The following is a 12,847-nucleotide window of genomic DNA, read 5'->3' on the forward strand; positions in this document are numbered from 1 at the left end:
CACACTCTCAAAGCCTGTCTGCTATTTTCAGCAGTGGAGAAGAGGGGATTGTGAATGAATATTCTCAGCTGCGCAACCTGGACTTTTTTTATACTCAGGAGCCAAACAAATATAAATATTACATATAAATATAAAACATGTGCATTGGTAAATGACATCACTGAATCAAATCATCTTAGCACAAAATATATAAAACTGGATTATAGCAAACAGAAGAATATTACACGAGTTACTTCTGCAGTGATATAGTACATGTCTTAATTTGAGTGTGACATTTCAACTCAGGCAGAATTATAGATCAGCGTTTTATTTGAAGCGTTGATCCATGAGAAGATGTACGGTATATGTGGTTTTACAGTAACAGCCGAGAAACATCTAAGTAGTTTTACAGCTCCTCTCTCAGCTTCTCTTTGGAGCTCATGTAACGACAGGTCAGTGAACCAATCGGAAGAGAACAGGCTCTGAGCCTTACTATGCAGGACTAGTGTTCACTGTGTTACCTTGAAAAAGTAATTGGTTCTAGTTACTAGTTACTTTCTCCAAAAAGTAACCTGGATAGTAACTAGTCACTACATGATAAAATAAATCAATTACAAGGAAAGTGCTCAAATATGTCAAATTACTTGGACTTCCCTCCCTAACCCTCGTTTATCTAACTACTGCACTAACCAACTCACTCACTATTCCTCCACACAGGCAGGCCCCACGACGCGATGTATCACTCCGCCTATCAGCTGTTGGGTCAGCGGCATGGAAGAGGCTGAGTGATACAGCGCGTCGCAGAGCCTGCCTTTGTGGAGGAATACTGAGTGATTCGGTTAGTTCCAGATAAACAGCTTTTTTTCCGACAAGTTGATGAACTGAAAAAAAAAGTGTATATAACGTCCTATACTTAAACTGGTGTATTAGTTTCTGATTGGACTTCTTCAGTCAAATAACGGCGTAGCGGCGCATTTTATTGTCAGTAACGGTAACGGTGTTGTAACAGGGGAAACAGTCATTTTTTTTGATTACTCGTCGTTAAACGTACTAGTGCCGTTAGTAACACCGCCGTTAACACTGTCATTCCCATCACTGTGCAGGACACATTGAAAAATACACAAAGGAAAATTAGATAATACATTTGGAATAAGTGAATGAATATTAGAAAAAAAATGGCTGTGTGGATTCTACTTCCTGTGGCAGGCTCTGGACGACAGCGTGGCCGGCGAGGAGAAGACCCTTCAGCACATCGAGGGCGTGGCAGAGGGCGTGAGGGGAAACACCTCTCCTGCGGGGGCCGAGGTGGTGGTGGAGGAGGCTGAGGAGCTGAGGCTGGGCTGGCAGAGGCTGAGGCAGGGCCTGTGTGAGGCCGAGGAGGGTCTGCGCTCCAGCCTGGACTCCAACACCCAGTACATGACCCGGTGCCAGAGGCTCGGAGACAACATCGGCCGCCTCAGGGTGATGCTGCAGGGGCTGGACCACGAGCTGGTGGAGGACCGCGAGGTTGAGGTTGAGGACTGCAGCGACCGCACCGAGGAGCAGATGGTGGGCCAGTGGAGGAAATACACGGTAGGTTCTTCTTAACATTTGATCATGAGGGTTAGAGGGAAAGCCGGCAGGACGATATGCTCACATCTGGCGGCTGGTATTCTTCTAATAGTCTGTGTTATTTCACTCATGGCCAGAACATACACAGGACCACCTAGGTAACTGCACCTTCCAAAAATACCCCTGTATATAACCTTCATAAAGAAGGATTAACAGAAGAACCCTTTTTAGACTACTCTCTCTTTCTGGCCCTGCACATACTCACTTAAAAACGGTTTTGAACCTGATTAAAGGGATACTTCACCCAAAATCGACAATTCACCAATCTTCTATTCACCGTCATGCCAAGGAAGGGTTTGGAGAACTTTCGGAGTTATCAAAACTCTTTAGGAGTTCCAGGGGGGGTCCGGCTGGCAACAGATTTTCATATAATGGCGGCGGATAGAGTTCACTTTTGAATCGTCCAAAACACACACAAACATCCAAATTCCTCCATACTGCTCGTCCGTACTGACCCAAGTGTCCTGAAGCGGCAACATGATAAAGTTAGTTTAACATAAATGTGGAGGCTCATATTGGAACTGAGCTGCTGCAGATAATCGTGCATGCACGTCTCTGCTGCAGCCCTGTCTCTATGTAAAGTTTGCAGGTGACCTCGGATGTTGGCTATCTTGTCATTATAAATCTAACAGTTCAAGTAGTTAGTATCTTTTATTTGATAATGGTCTTTGTTAGCTCGGGCTGACACAGTGTTAGTAGCTGTGCTAATACAAACTGTCTGCACTAACGATAAGCCTCATCAGGGAGGACAGTTTGAATCCTCATCTAAATGTAGGGGGGGTGTCTGCTTCCTGCACCCAGACTGGATCTGGATTCACAGGAGAGGAGCCTGAAAGCTGGAGGCTATGCCCCCCCACCCCACTCTTAGAGACACTAGGAAGCCCGAGTAAAACTGCTTTCAGAGAGATGGGGGAACTGGGGAACTTGGGGCTCCTAAAGTCATGAAGGTGTCTGAACATTAGTGGCTTTGTAGGTGAGGAGGAACATTTTAAAATCTACTCTGGATCTGTTCTCCTGTTGAGCTGCAGCGTTTTGAATCTGCTGGAGGCTTTTCACTGAGTTACTGAAACATCCTGGTAATAGAATAACAGTAGTCCTGTCTAGCGGTAACGTCCTTTAATTCTGTGTCTGTGTCTGTGCCGGTTTTCGGTGGAATTGTATGTTTACGTTTCCATGGTTTCAGTATTTGCGGTAAACGCATGGATTTTTTTTTTCTCATTGAAAATCTGTAAAATGCATGGATCATCACGCCAGCTTTTAACAATGGATATCACACAAATGGACATCTACGGTGGCCCTGAGGTGCAAATCACAACAGCAAATCAGAAAACACAACGGCAAAAGAGAACACACAACACAAAAAGATTTTTTTAGATTCTCTTTTGCTGTTGTGTTTTCTCTTTTGTCATTGTGTTTTCTGATTTGCCGTTGTGTTTTCTCTTTTGTCGTTGTGTTTTACTACTGAAACCATGGAAACGTAAACATACAATTCCACCGGAAGAGCAAAGCAGGCTTCCGGTTTTGACGCTTGGAAACTTGTGTAGAAGTGAAATAAGGACATTCTTTGAATTTTGTTTATGGGAGTAAATGGACATTTAACTTTAACTTAACTTTTCCTTATGGTGGTGCTGGGGTGAAGGAAAGAGAAATATCATTTAGTGTTATACAGTATCATGCCATTACAGTAGATTGTGTATTCCTGAGGTGTTTGGGCCAATACGTCAGTGTGAAAACCTGAAGCCTTTACCTTTTAATAACCCAATGGCTCAGCGAGGCCAGAGGCATGACTGACACTGACTGAAGGAAGTCACCACTGGTCAGTTTAACGGCTGTCGGTGAATATGACATCATCAGGTGGCATGACAGATAATTATAGTCCATTGTCTCTAGATTTATCTTCCTAATGTTTTTTTTTTTTCAAATATGACACAATGATGTCATTGTTATGTCAATAGCACAGTGTGTGATTAAGTGACTGAGACCTGCAGCTTCAGCTACTTTCCATATAAAGTGGTTATTATCATCATTACATCATTTCTACAGCTGATTTCAGCAGTGCCCTCAGTCTCACACACAGTGACCACACACAGTCCAGACATATACTGGGGTTTTGACTTGGTCATATTTATTTATACACAAAGAGCAATTTTTGAATGTCTCTATAAATCATAAATCTGGTCACACATTTGATGCCAGATTCAGGAACTATGTTTTGCTGCTTTGGGCTCATTTTGGTCTGGAACAACAGAGCTGTGAGTGTTAAGGTTTGCTTCCAGTTCTCTTCTGCATTGCTAATTTGACTCCACTCCTTCCCAGCACACCAACATAGTTTGCATTCCATCCTGTCCTCCACAGTCTTGCCATAATCCATTGTCCTGTGGTTGCCCGGCTTCTTCTTTTTCTTCTTCACTCTCATAACATCGCGTAATATCATTCATCCTCCAGTCCCTCGGAGAGGTGATATAACCTCTGTGCCCTGACATGATGAATCTTGACTCCATCACAGTATATTTCACATGCTGGAAACTCAGCCCTGCAGCCCTGTCAGTGAGTCTGCTTCATGACTTTAAGTGGATCCACTCAGTACCTCAGTGAGGTGTGCAGGCAGAATATTATTTCTGCCTGGGCGCTTCACACTGTCACATACACTGCTTTCTTCCACTTCTTAAAAAAAAAAAAACTTGACATGCGTTACCTCTGTAAAATTTGGTCTTTGTCTGTTTTATGTACACATTGTGATAAAAATGAGAATCAGCAGAGAGTGTGTTCCTGTGGACCTGTGGAGCCGCCTCTTGCTGGGTGTGACTGGAATGTGGAGTGAAGTGGCGGACTCATCTGTCTGTCATCTGCTGCAAATCTCGACAGGCTGTCACCTCGCCGTGACACAATCTGTTTTCACTTTTAGTTTCAAATGAGAAATGGGTTGTAAACAACTCAGGATTATCTACCTTGCAAATGCACCATCCTAGCTGAAAATCTTTCACCACCGAAAAATCCTCTCAGATAGGAGATGAAGAAATAATTATAGAATATGCTCCACTAATGGTCTTCACTGTAAAGAAAATATTGTATGCGCTGATGAGAGAAGTGCATTTAATAATTCATGAGAGCACATTTCAGTGGCTGGAAAGTCACCATCTGAAGCTTTTCAGCTTCAGTAAGAACATATTTTCACATTTATGTGTCAAATGCTCATGCGCTTTCATTAGTTATGCATATATCAGAATACTCCAGTAGTCTTAGAGGTCCTTTAAAAGATTTCCACTTTGTTATGTGTGAATTAAGTGAGTTATCGTTATGAAGATATGAGGGTCTGCCGAACCCCGAGAGGCTAATGTGATTAACTAATTCTAGGCTCTTGAATGCGGGAGCAAGTGTCACTAACCGGTTTCATGTGAAAAATGGAGAACAACTCGACAGCAGCTGCACTGTCACTTTTCTTTAGTTTCCCCTCTTTTTATAACAATGTTGTTTTTGGTATTTCGGCTTTATTGTGTAGTGATAATTAGAGGTGGGAATCACCAGAGGCCCCTGTGAATACGATATTATCATGAATTGCGTGTCACAATACAATTTTATTGCGATATGACAACTATCGCAATATGCTGCAATGATGAATGATGTCTCCAAATGAAAACTTCGTTAGCATCTGTTTTTTCTATGAGATAAAATTCTTAGTCTGTTCAGATTGATGCTTGATGTCTGTATATTGCCATGCAAAATATTGCGATACTATGTTGTATCGATTTTTTCCCTCACTCCTAGTGATAATAGGTATAGGCAGGCAGTGGAGAGAGTTGAAATGACATGTAGCTAAGGGCCTGAGCCAGACCACACCTGGGCTGCAGCAATTAAGGAGGAACGATGCAAGTCTGGTCGTTTTTAGCTGTTTTGCTAACTCTCGTCTTGGCCATGTGCATTTGTTTACAACGAAGCCGGCGAGAAATCAATCAATAGAGCGGTACATGACGTTATATATCATATACAATGGTACAACGTGTATATTTGTGTAATTTAATCTGTCATAAACAAGAGATTGCTGGTTACCGGACCCGATCTTGCAAAGTTGTTTTTAAGCCAAGAGACACAATTAAGTGACAGGCTAGATGGAAGGCAGAGAGCCTCCACTGTCACTCATAACAAGTAAAAGCATTTATTAAACTATCACAATTAAATTCAAATTCAAATTACTCCAAAGCTGGTTAATAAAGGTAAAAACGTAGCATAGTTAAGCTACAAATCATGCATAGTTCCTCTTTAAAAACATTGCCGGTAAATAGAAATAGACGTAACCTCCCGGATGTTTTGAAGAGGGAGCTTTTCTGCTGTCACCATCTTGGCACAACCACAAACAAAATAAATACATGTTGGTCTCCAGGAGCCAGAGATCCTGCTGATAATGGTTCACATATTAAAACACCAGGCATACATAATATTGAGAGGGTTTCAGAATATGAATACCTCAGCTTCTTGTGGGACCAAAATATTACTTTTAAATTCCACATCAGCGCACTCGTTTCGAAGTCATGATACAAAATTGGATATTTATACAGAAATGGAAGCAACTTTTCCATCTCCAGCAGGAAACACATTATTGAGGCAGTCTTCATGTCCATCCTCGATTACAGTGACATTATCTGTTGACATGCCTCTGCCTCCGCTCTCAAACCGCTGCACTCTATTTATCAATCGGCACTGAGAGTTATTACAGGTGACAGCTACTCTACACATCATTGCATTGGTTTTTATTCATCTATAAAGCCCTAAATGGAAACTTGGCTGATGTGTCACTTCCTTACGCTGGTTCAACAGTCGTTATTCAACACTCTCAACTTTTTGACACTCCAGGTCCCTCATGCAAATATTTATTTTGGAGAAACAGCTTTTAGCTTTTGCATTGCAAACACCTGGAACTCTTAACAACACACACTTTAAAACTCTGCACACTTGTACCTACAGTATGTAGGTCAAGAAAGCATGATTATAAATTATTCGGCTCCTGGATGTAGCTCTGTTTAACTGTTGTACTGTAAAGTTGGACATTTCAAGATAATGTCTATGGGGACTGAGTCACTGTTGGAGACAGTAGAGGAACTGCAGCTTTTGTCGCTTCAATGTTGGCTTCATTTTTGACAGGTTGTGTGTGTGGACTGAGCTTACATACAGTAGTACATGCTCTACATTTAAGCTACCAGAGTGCTCCAGCTCTTTTTTATTATAGAGTGAAATGGATTTCAGAGACAAATGATTGAAATCACAAAGCACATTACAAATATTCACACAGAAAGAAAGACCCATGTACAGTATTTCTCCACATTAGAGCAGCTCTGGGTTTCAGTGGACTCTTTGCACAGATGTGTCAGAACAGCTGATCACAGCTGCATCTAAATTAAAGGGGACATGTTATGGAAATAGCACTTTTTGAAGGCTCTTCTCTAACACATATTTGGGTGTTTGTTTTGCCTTCCGGCCCACAAAATGTGAGAATTGACAAAAAAAAAAAATCTGTAATGTGCAGACTCCCTAGATTGAAATCCAAAGCTGTTCCCTCGGTTGTCTTCCAGTGATGTAACATAATTTGCATAACACCACCCCTACCTGGTACCAGTAGAAGGGGTGGGGCGGGGCAAGCAGTGGCTGATTTGCATTTAAAGGGACAGGCACTGAAACCAGCCGTTCTGAACAGGGCTGTTTAAAGAGGATGAAAAGAGCTGTGATGTTTGATCCTTGTGGTATTTTGACCACAGCATGTGGTCTTTAGGACACCTGGGAACTATTTTAATTTGTGGAAAAGGGGCATAATATGGAAACTTTAAAGTAACTACAGCTACGTTTCATTTAGTTGGACCGCTAATGCCAGTGCTTTCATGTTGACACGCCAAAAGCCCACATACACATGCCAGAAGCAGGGTGCACCTCTGGCTGACTGCCACATGTCATTATTAATGTCATGTTATCATGCTGCTCCTGCCATGACTCATCATGAAGTGAAATACAACAGGCTGTTTGAATCTGAAGGGAAGGTAGAGAATAAGACGAGATGCCACCTTCAGAATATTTTTCTTCAAATATATTAATGCTCTTGTATTTCCAAGTGACGCACTGCACCTATTTTTTTCTTTGTGTTGCATGGATTTATTTTTATATTAACGTTATCAACATCAGTATTTAATACTTTATACAGTATTGTCTTTCTGGTTGCTTCAAGTCAGGAAGTGCTTCTCTGTGTATTTAGAGATTTTCCTTGTAGTTGGGTTTGGGTCTATATTCATTAATATCAAATATCATAATATTTCCCAATATACTGAATTTTTCATACTGTTTTTTCCTCCCGCTGCCTCGTCTCGTTTCAAAAAAACTTTGTCTTCTCTGCCTTGCTCCTTTAATGTGACAAATTAAACTTAAGTGGGACAATGAGGAGTTTTGGAAAAGCAAAGCGTTTTCACACTACATTTATGAGCCTCCGCGCGCACCGTGAAATTCTTTGACCGGCGCAAGACAGACTCATGTTTTCATTCATCAAGAATTAAAGTCAGAGGTTCGAAGACGATCACATACCGTCGTAGTTCCGACCATAAACGGCGATTCGGCGGCGTTATTCTCATGACTCGCCACAAAACCAAAAGTAAAGAATGCTGGTCGGCTCGACCAGCATCTCCGCCACTACTAATAATAACAAAATAACGATAGAGACAAAACAATATATTTATCTTTTAAGTGTAGGTAGCGTAGATTCATCCACATTAACGTGAGACTTTTTTATAACCAAATAGAAACTCCTCGTTGTCCCTTTAAAGGAGTACTTGGGGCATCTGGGCTTTCGAACCCCTGAGTAGTTGACTGACAACATACTGGTTTTGCTACTAGGTCACCATGTGCTATAGACCCTTTCAGAGAGTATGAACAAAGACAGGTGTGGCTCATTAGAAAATGCTCTGGTACACTAAATAGAATGGAGCCTTAATTAGTATCCTTGGTAACACCTGTCTTTGTTTATACTCTCTGAAAGGGTCTATACACAAGTTGAGCCAATAACATCACATGTGCAAAACTGGGGTATTTTAAATGTGTGGAAAATCACGTCATAATATCAAAAAGTTTAAGCAGCATTTGAAACACTTGGTATTGACCATCTGCACAATGCATGTGTCAGTGTTGGCAGCATTTGCATTAAAACCTGTGTGGAGATAGATGTCAACTGACTGTACATATTTTGAAAACTGTAGTAGCATACTACAACTTTTTGCTGAAAAAAGATCAGGAATGCACCTGTGCAGGTTGGACATACTGGTCCCTGACAGGTGAAGTGAATAACATTTTATCATGGCAACTGTTTGGGTGGGTGGGATATACTGGGCAGCAAGTGAACATTTTGTCTCCAAAGTTGATGTGTTAGAGGCAGGAATAATGGGCAGCGTGAGGATTTGAGCTGTTTAGACAAGGACGACTGGGTCAGAGCATCTGGAAAACTGCAGCTCTTGTGGGTTGTTCCCTGTCTGCAGTGGTTAGCAATCAAAAATGGTCCAAGGAAGAAACAGTGGTGAACCAGCCACAGGGTCATGGGGGCCAAGGCTCATTGATACACGTGGGGAGCGAAGGCTGGCCTGTGCGGTCCAATCAAACAGACCAGCTTCTGTTGCTCAGACTGGTGAAGAAGTTCATGCTAGTTCTGATAGAAAAATGTCAGAACACACAGTGAATCGCAGTTTGTCCTGTATTTGGCAGCAAAACACAATATTAGAATTAGACAGGTGGTCATAATCTTATACCTGATTCATCCAAACTAGTCTTTTTTTAAACCGTGACAATAGCAAAGACCCCCTAAACCAAATAAAATTATTAACATGTCAATTTAGTGTGTGGGCTTTGCTACAATTCATTCAGGAGCAAAATTGCTTATCCACGCCACAACTGAGCATTTTAGACTTGAAAATGCAGTTTCAAAACCAGAGTCTGAAAAAACTGGATTAAATTTTTCAAATTGGAGTCAGTTTTCATGCGTCACGAAAGCAACCAATTCTGTTGAATTTGTTTTGCATCTCATTTGGTGTTCACTATGATATGATCTACTTACACAGCTAGATGTTCAAGCCTGTTGTCATTAGTTGCCGTTGCCCAGAGGTTTAGTCGGCGCCTTGAATGCGGTTGAACCCCGGTGCAAACCTTGTGTTTTGACTTCACTCCTCCGTTTCCCCTGCCCCATTAATGCGCACCGCCGTTACTTAGCAACACAGTGGCGGTGGGCGGGCGCAAGCCATGATGCATTTGCATACACATGAATATTATTAGAATCTGGATTTTTCAATGAGGGAGAAATAGTAGACCTATTTTTTGCCTATTTGGGAGCTTTTTTAAACAACTTTTTTTGTGGGAAAGCAATTTTAAACAAAAAGTAGTCATAGAAGAGCATTTTTACGAATTTTAAAATGTCTCTTTAGGGGGACTTTAAATGTGGTGACAACCTGTTGTTGTGTCGAGCTAACTCTGTTGGTGTTGTGTATGTGTGTGTTACAGGATGTGAAGAACACTTTGGCAGGAGAGGAGTCCCAGGTGGAACTCCTCAAGGCTCAGCTCAAGGAGCTCTTCAGGTTCTCTGTGGACTCCCGACACCTTTCTGATGACGTCCTGGCTGTTGTCAAAGAGCATCAGAGGTATGTCATTCACCATACAGTAAAACAGCAGCACTGGGTGCCCTGTTGGCTCACCGGGTGTACTACATACAGTAGGCTGTCCTCATTGCAGTGGCCATTGGGCTGGAATCAGACCTGTGGCCTTTCCCTGCATGTTAACCCCTCTTCCTGTCCTTATGACTCTCCTCTTTTTAAAATAAAGGTAATCCCTAAGTTTTAAACTTATACTTGAAGAAATGAAACACTGACCTTTTTTTAACAGAACTAATTAAACATTTCCCATGTCTGAATTCAGCTTCCCTGCTGCAACTCGTCCCACGAAGCTTTTAGTGCTACTTTCAGAGATTTGTAAGGCTTAATGGACTCATCCATTTTGGAGAGTTTAAAACTCACACATGAGCCACCTGTTCCATTTAAGCTGGGAGTAATGATGATTTTCGTGGAACTTAAAAGGCCTAAAATAAAGTTGTGTGAAGACCTCTTCCTGTTTTGGCTCTGTTAGGTACAACAAACCATTAAACATGCCACTGTGAATGTTTTGGCTCTGATGTCTGTTTGCCCTCCGTAATAATAAATGGCAGCAACACTATTAAAAATGTACTAATAGTTTCATTAGTAATTTATTGAGTTTCCTGGAAAGAACAGTGTAATATGCTGGTGACTGCAGAGGAAATAAAGACAGTGTTCAGACATTCAGAGGGGTTGTTAGAGCAAAGTCGAGCCTCAGAGCCTCAGTGCCGGGTTCAGAACAAAATACTGGAAAACTGTTTGGAAGAGTGTTTCTGTAGCTGCTGTGATGTCAGACACCGGTGGATATTGGTTGTATCTTCTGAACCTCATACAGAATTCAAACCCCTGCATTTATATCTAAACTTTACTTGGATTTTTATGTGGAATGGCCACAATCCACCAGAAAGTGTCCAAATTAAGGGGCTGGTATTCTTTTTGAGGATGCGGTGTACAAGGCATTGGCCTTTCACAGCTGTCGTAGACTGAAGGCCAAACAGAAATGATACAGACTGCCCTACAGAGGATTTCAGCCTCACATCACCAGCTATGCCTGTCCTTACTGCGTCATTAAAGCGATAGTTCAACATTTTGGCAAAATCACCTATTGCCACAATCCCTATAGTTTTAGGAGTAGGTTAATTACCTTTAATTGTCAGAGCAAGCTGTTTTTAGATCGGCAGGGCAGAGACGCGTGCTCTGTCCAACAACTCCAAAACGCTCTTGTGGACAACTTGTGACCTGCACAGTCACCACACTATGAAATAATAATGTATCATTACAAGACAGAGTTGTTTTCGAGGCAAATGCATAGCTGAAACTAAATCCCAGACACAGCTGCTGACTTCAAAAACGCAAGTAGTTCTGAGTATTTGCTTCATGTGTCATAATGTTACATATTTATACGTTATCTCATAGCGTGGTGAATGTGCAGGTCACAACTTGTCCACGTGAGTGTTTTGGAGTTGTTAGTTTGTGTATTTGATGAGTTTGATGAGGGTGTTACTGTTAGCTGAGCAGCTTGCGTCTCTGCCCCGCTGATCTAAAAATAGCTTGCACCGACAATTAAAGGTAATGAACCTACTGCTAAGACTATAGGAGTTATGGCAATGGGTCAATTTGCCAAAATGTTGAACTATCCCTTTAAATGTGGCTCCTGTCTCCTTGACAACACCCAACTTTCCTGAAAAACTTTTTAAGGTCTTTGGTTTGAGTTGTTGTTGTTAGTAAAACATGTAATCCTCTGGCTCTCTGTTGTTGGGTTTGTTTGCCACGGTATTATTTTAATTAGAGGCGTGCAGTGAATCATGGGATAGGTCGGGTCAGTCCATTGTCCAGGAAAAGAAGGTCGCTCTCGAAGGAGCCTGTGAAATTAAACACTCTACATGTATTTGTGCCACTGTGGCACCATCAGTCTTGACATGCAGCCTCTGAATTGGAACACAGCTTCAGCTTGAATGTGCACTACAAGTTTTAAAGCTCCCAAACCAGTTATGATATAAAATCGTGTGGGGTCATGTAGGTGTTAAACGGAGATTTAAAATGAGCACAGTGATACATCAATCTGTTCTCTGAAAATTCAGACATCACAGTCAAGGCACAAACACAAACACATTTCTGAATGCACTCATCAAGGGTAATGGTTAGAAAGGTTTTTATAAATATCCACTTTGCTTTACTTTATCACTGGGTGCCTCATCCAGTGAAACATGACATCCTCTGTTTGTCACCAGATGATGTAAGTGTTTTCATCTTTAAACATCTGCACACAGATTATCAAACCCAAAAACATAACCTTGTAGTCTCCGTTAGGTTTGTGGTTCCTTGATGTGTTACTGCCACCAACAGTTAATCTGTGGAATAATGTAAAAGCTTAATGAGCAAGAATGTGTATCTGGTTAACCGCATAAATGTTTCAGCATGTTTGATCCTTGTGTACATTTGTATGGAAAGGTTTTTCTCCCTTAGAGAAAATTATAGTTTTGTTTATTTTTCACTTGAAAAGAAGTAAATACATTCAAGGCTCAGGCAGTAGATTACTCATTAGTAGGACTCATTTTTATTAAGGTTGGCAGCAGGCAGGGAAGACAGTGAATGAAAATCAGGTGAAGACGTGGGTG

General features: G+C 41.5%; 1 protein-coding gene across 1 annotated transcript in view; it reads left to right on the forward strand.

Moving 5' to 3' along the window:
- syne3 (spectrin repeat containing, nuclear envelope family member 3) overlaps window positions 1-12,847 on the forward strand; it is a 64,009-nt gene that overhangs the window by 9,467 nt on the left and 41,695 nt on the right. Inside the window, exons 6-7 of the mRNA XM_083997614.1 lie at window positions 1,186-1,551; window positions 10,105-10,241. Of these exons, the coding sequence (XP_083853740.1) occupies window positions 1,186-1,551; window positions 10,105-10,241 (503 nt within the window). The remainder of the gene's footprint in view (window positions 1-1,185; window positions 1,552-10,104; window positions 10,242-12,847) is intronic.

This window comes from Trachurus trachurus, assembly GCF_905171665.1.
Source record: "Trachurus trachurus genome assembly, chromosome: 22".
Taxonomy (NCBI): domain Eukaryota; kingdom Metazoa; phylum Chordata; class Actinopteri; order Carangiformes; family Carangidae; genus Trachurus; species Trachurus trachurus.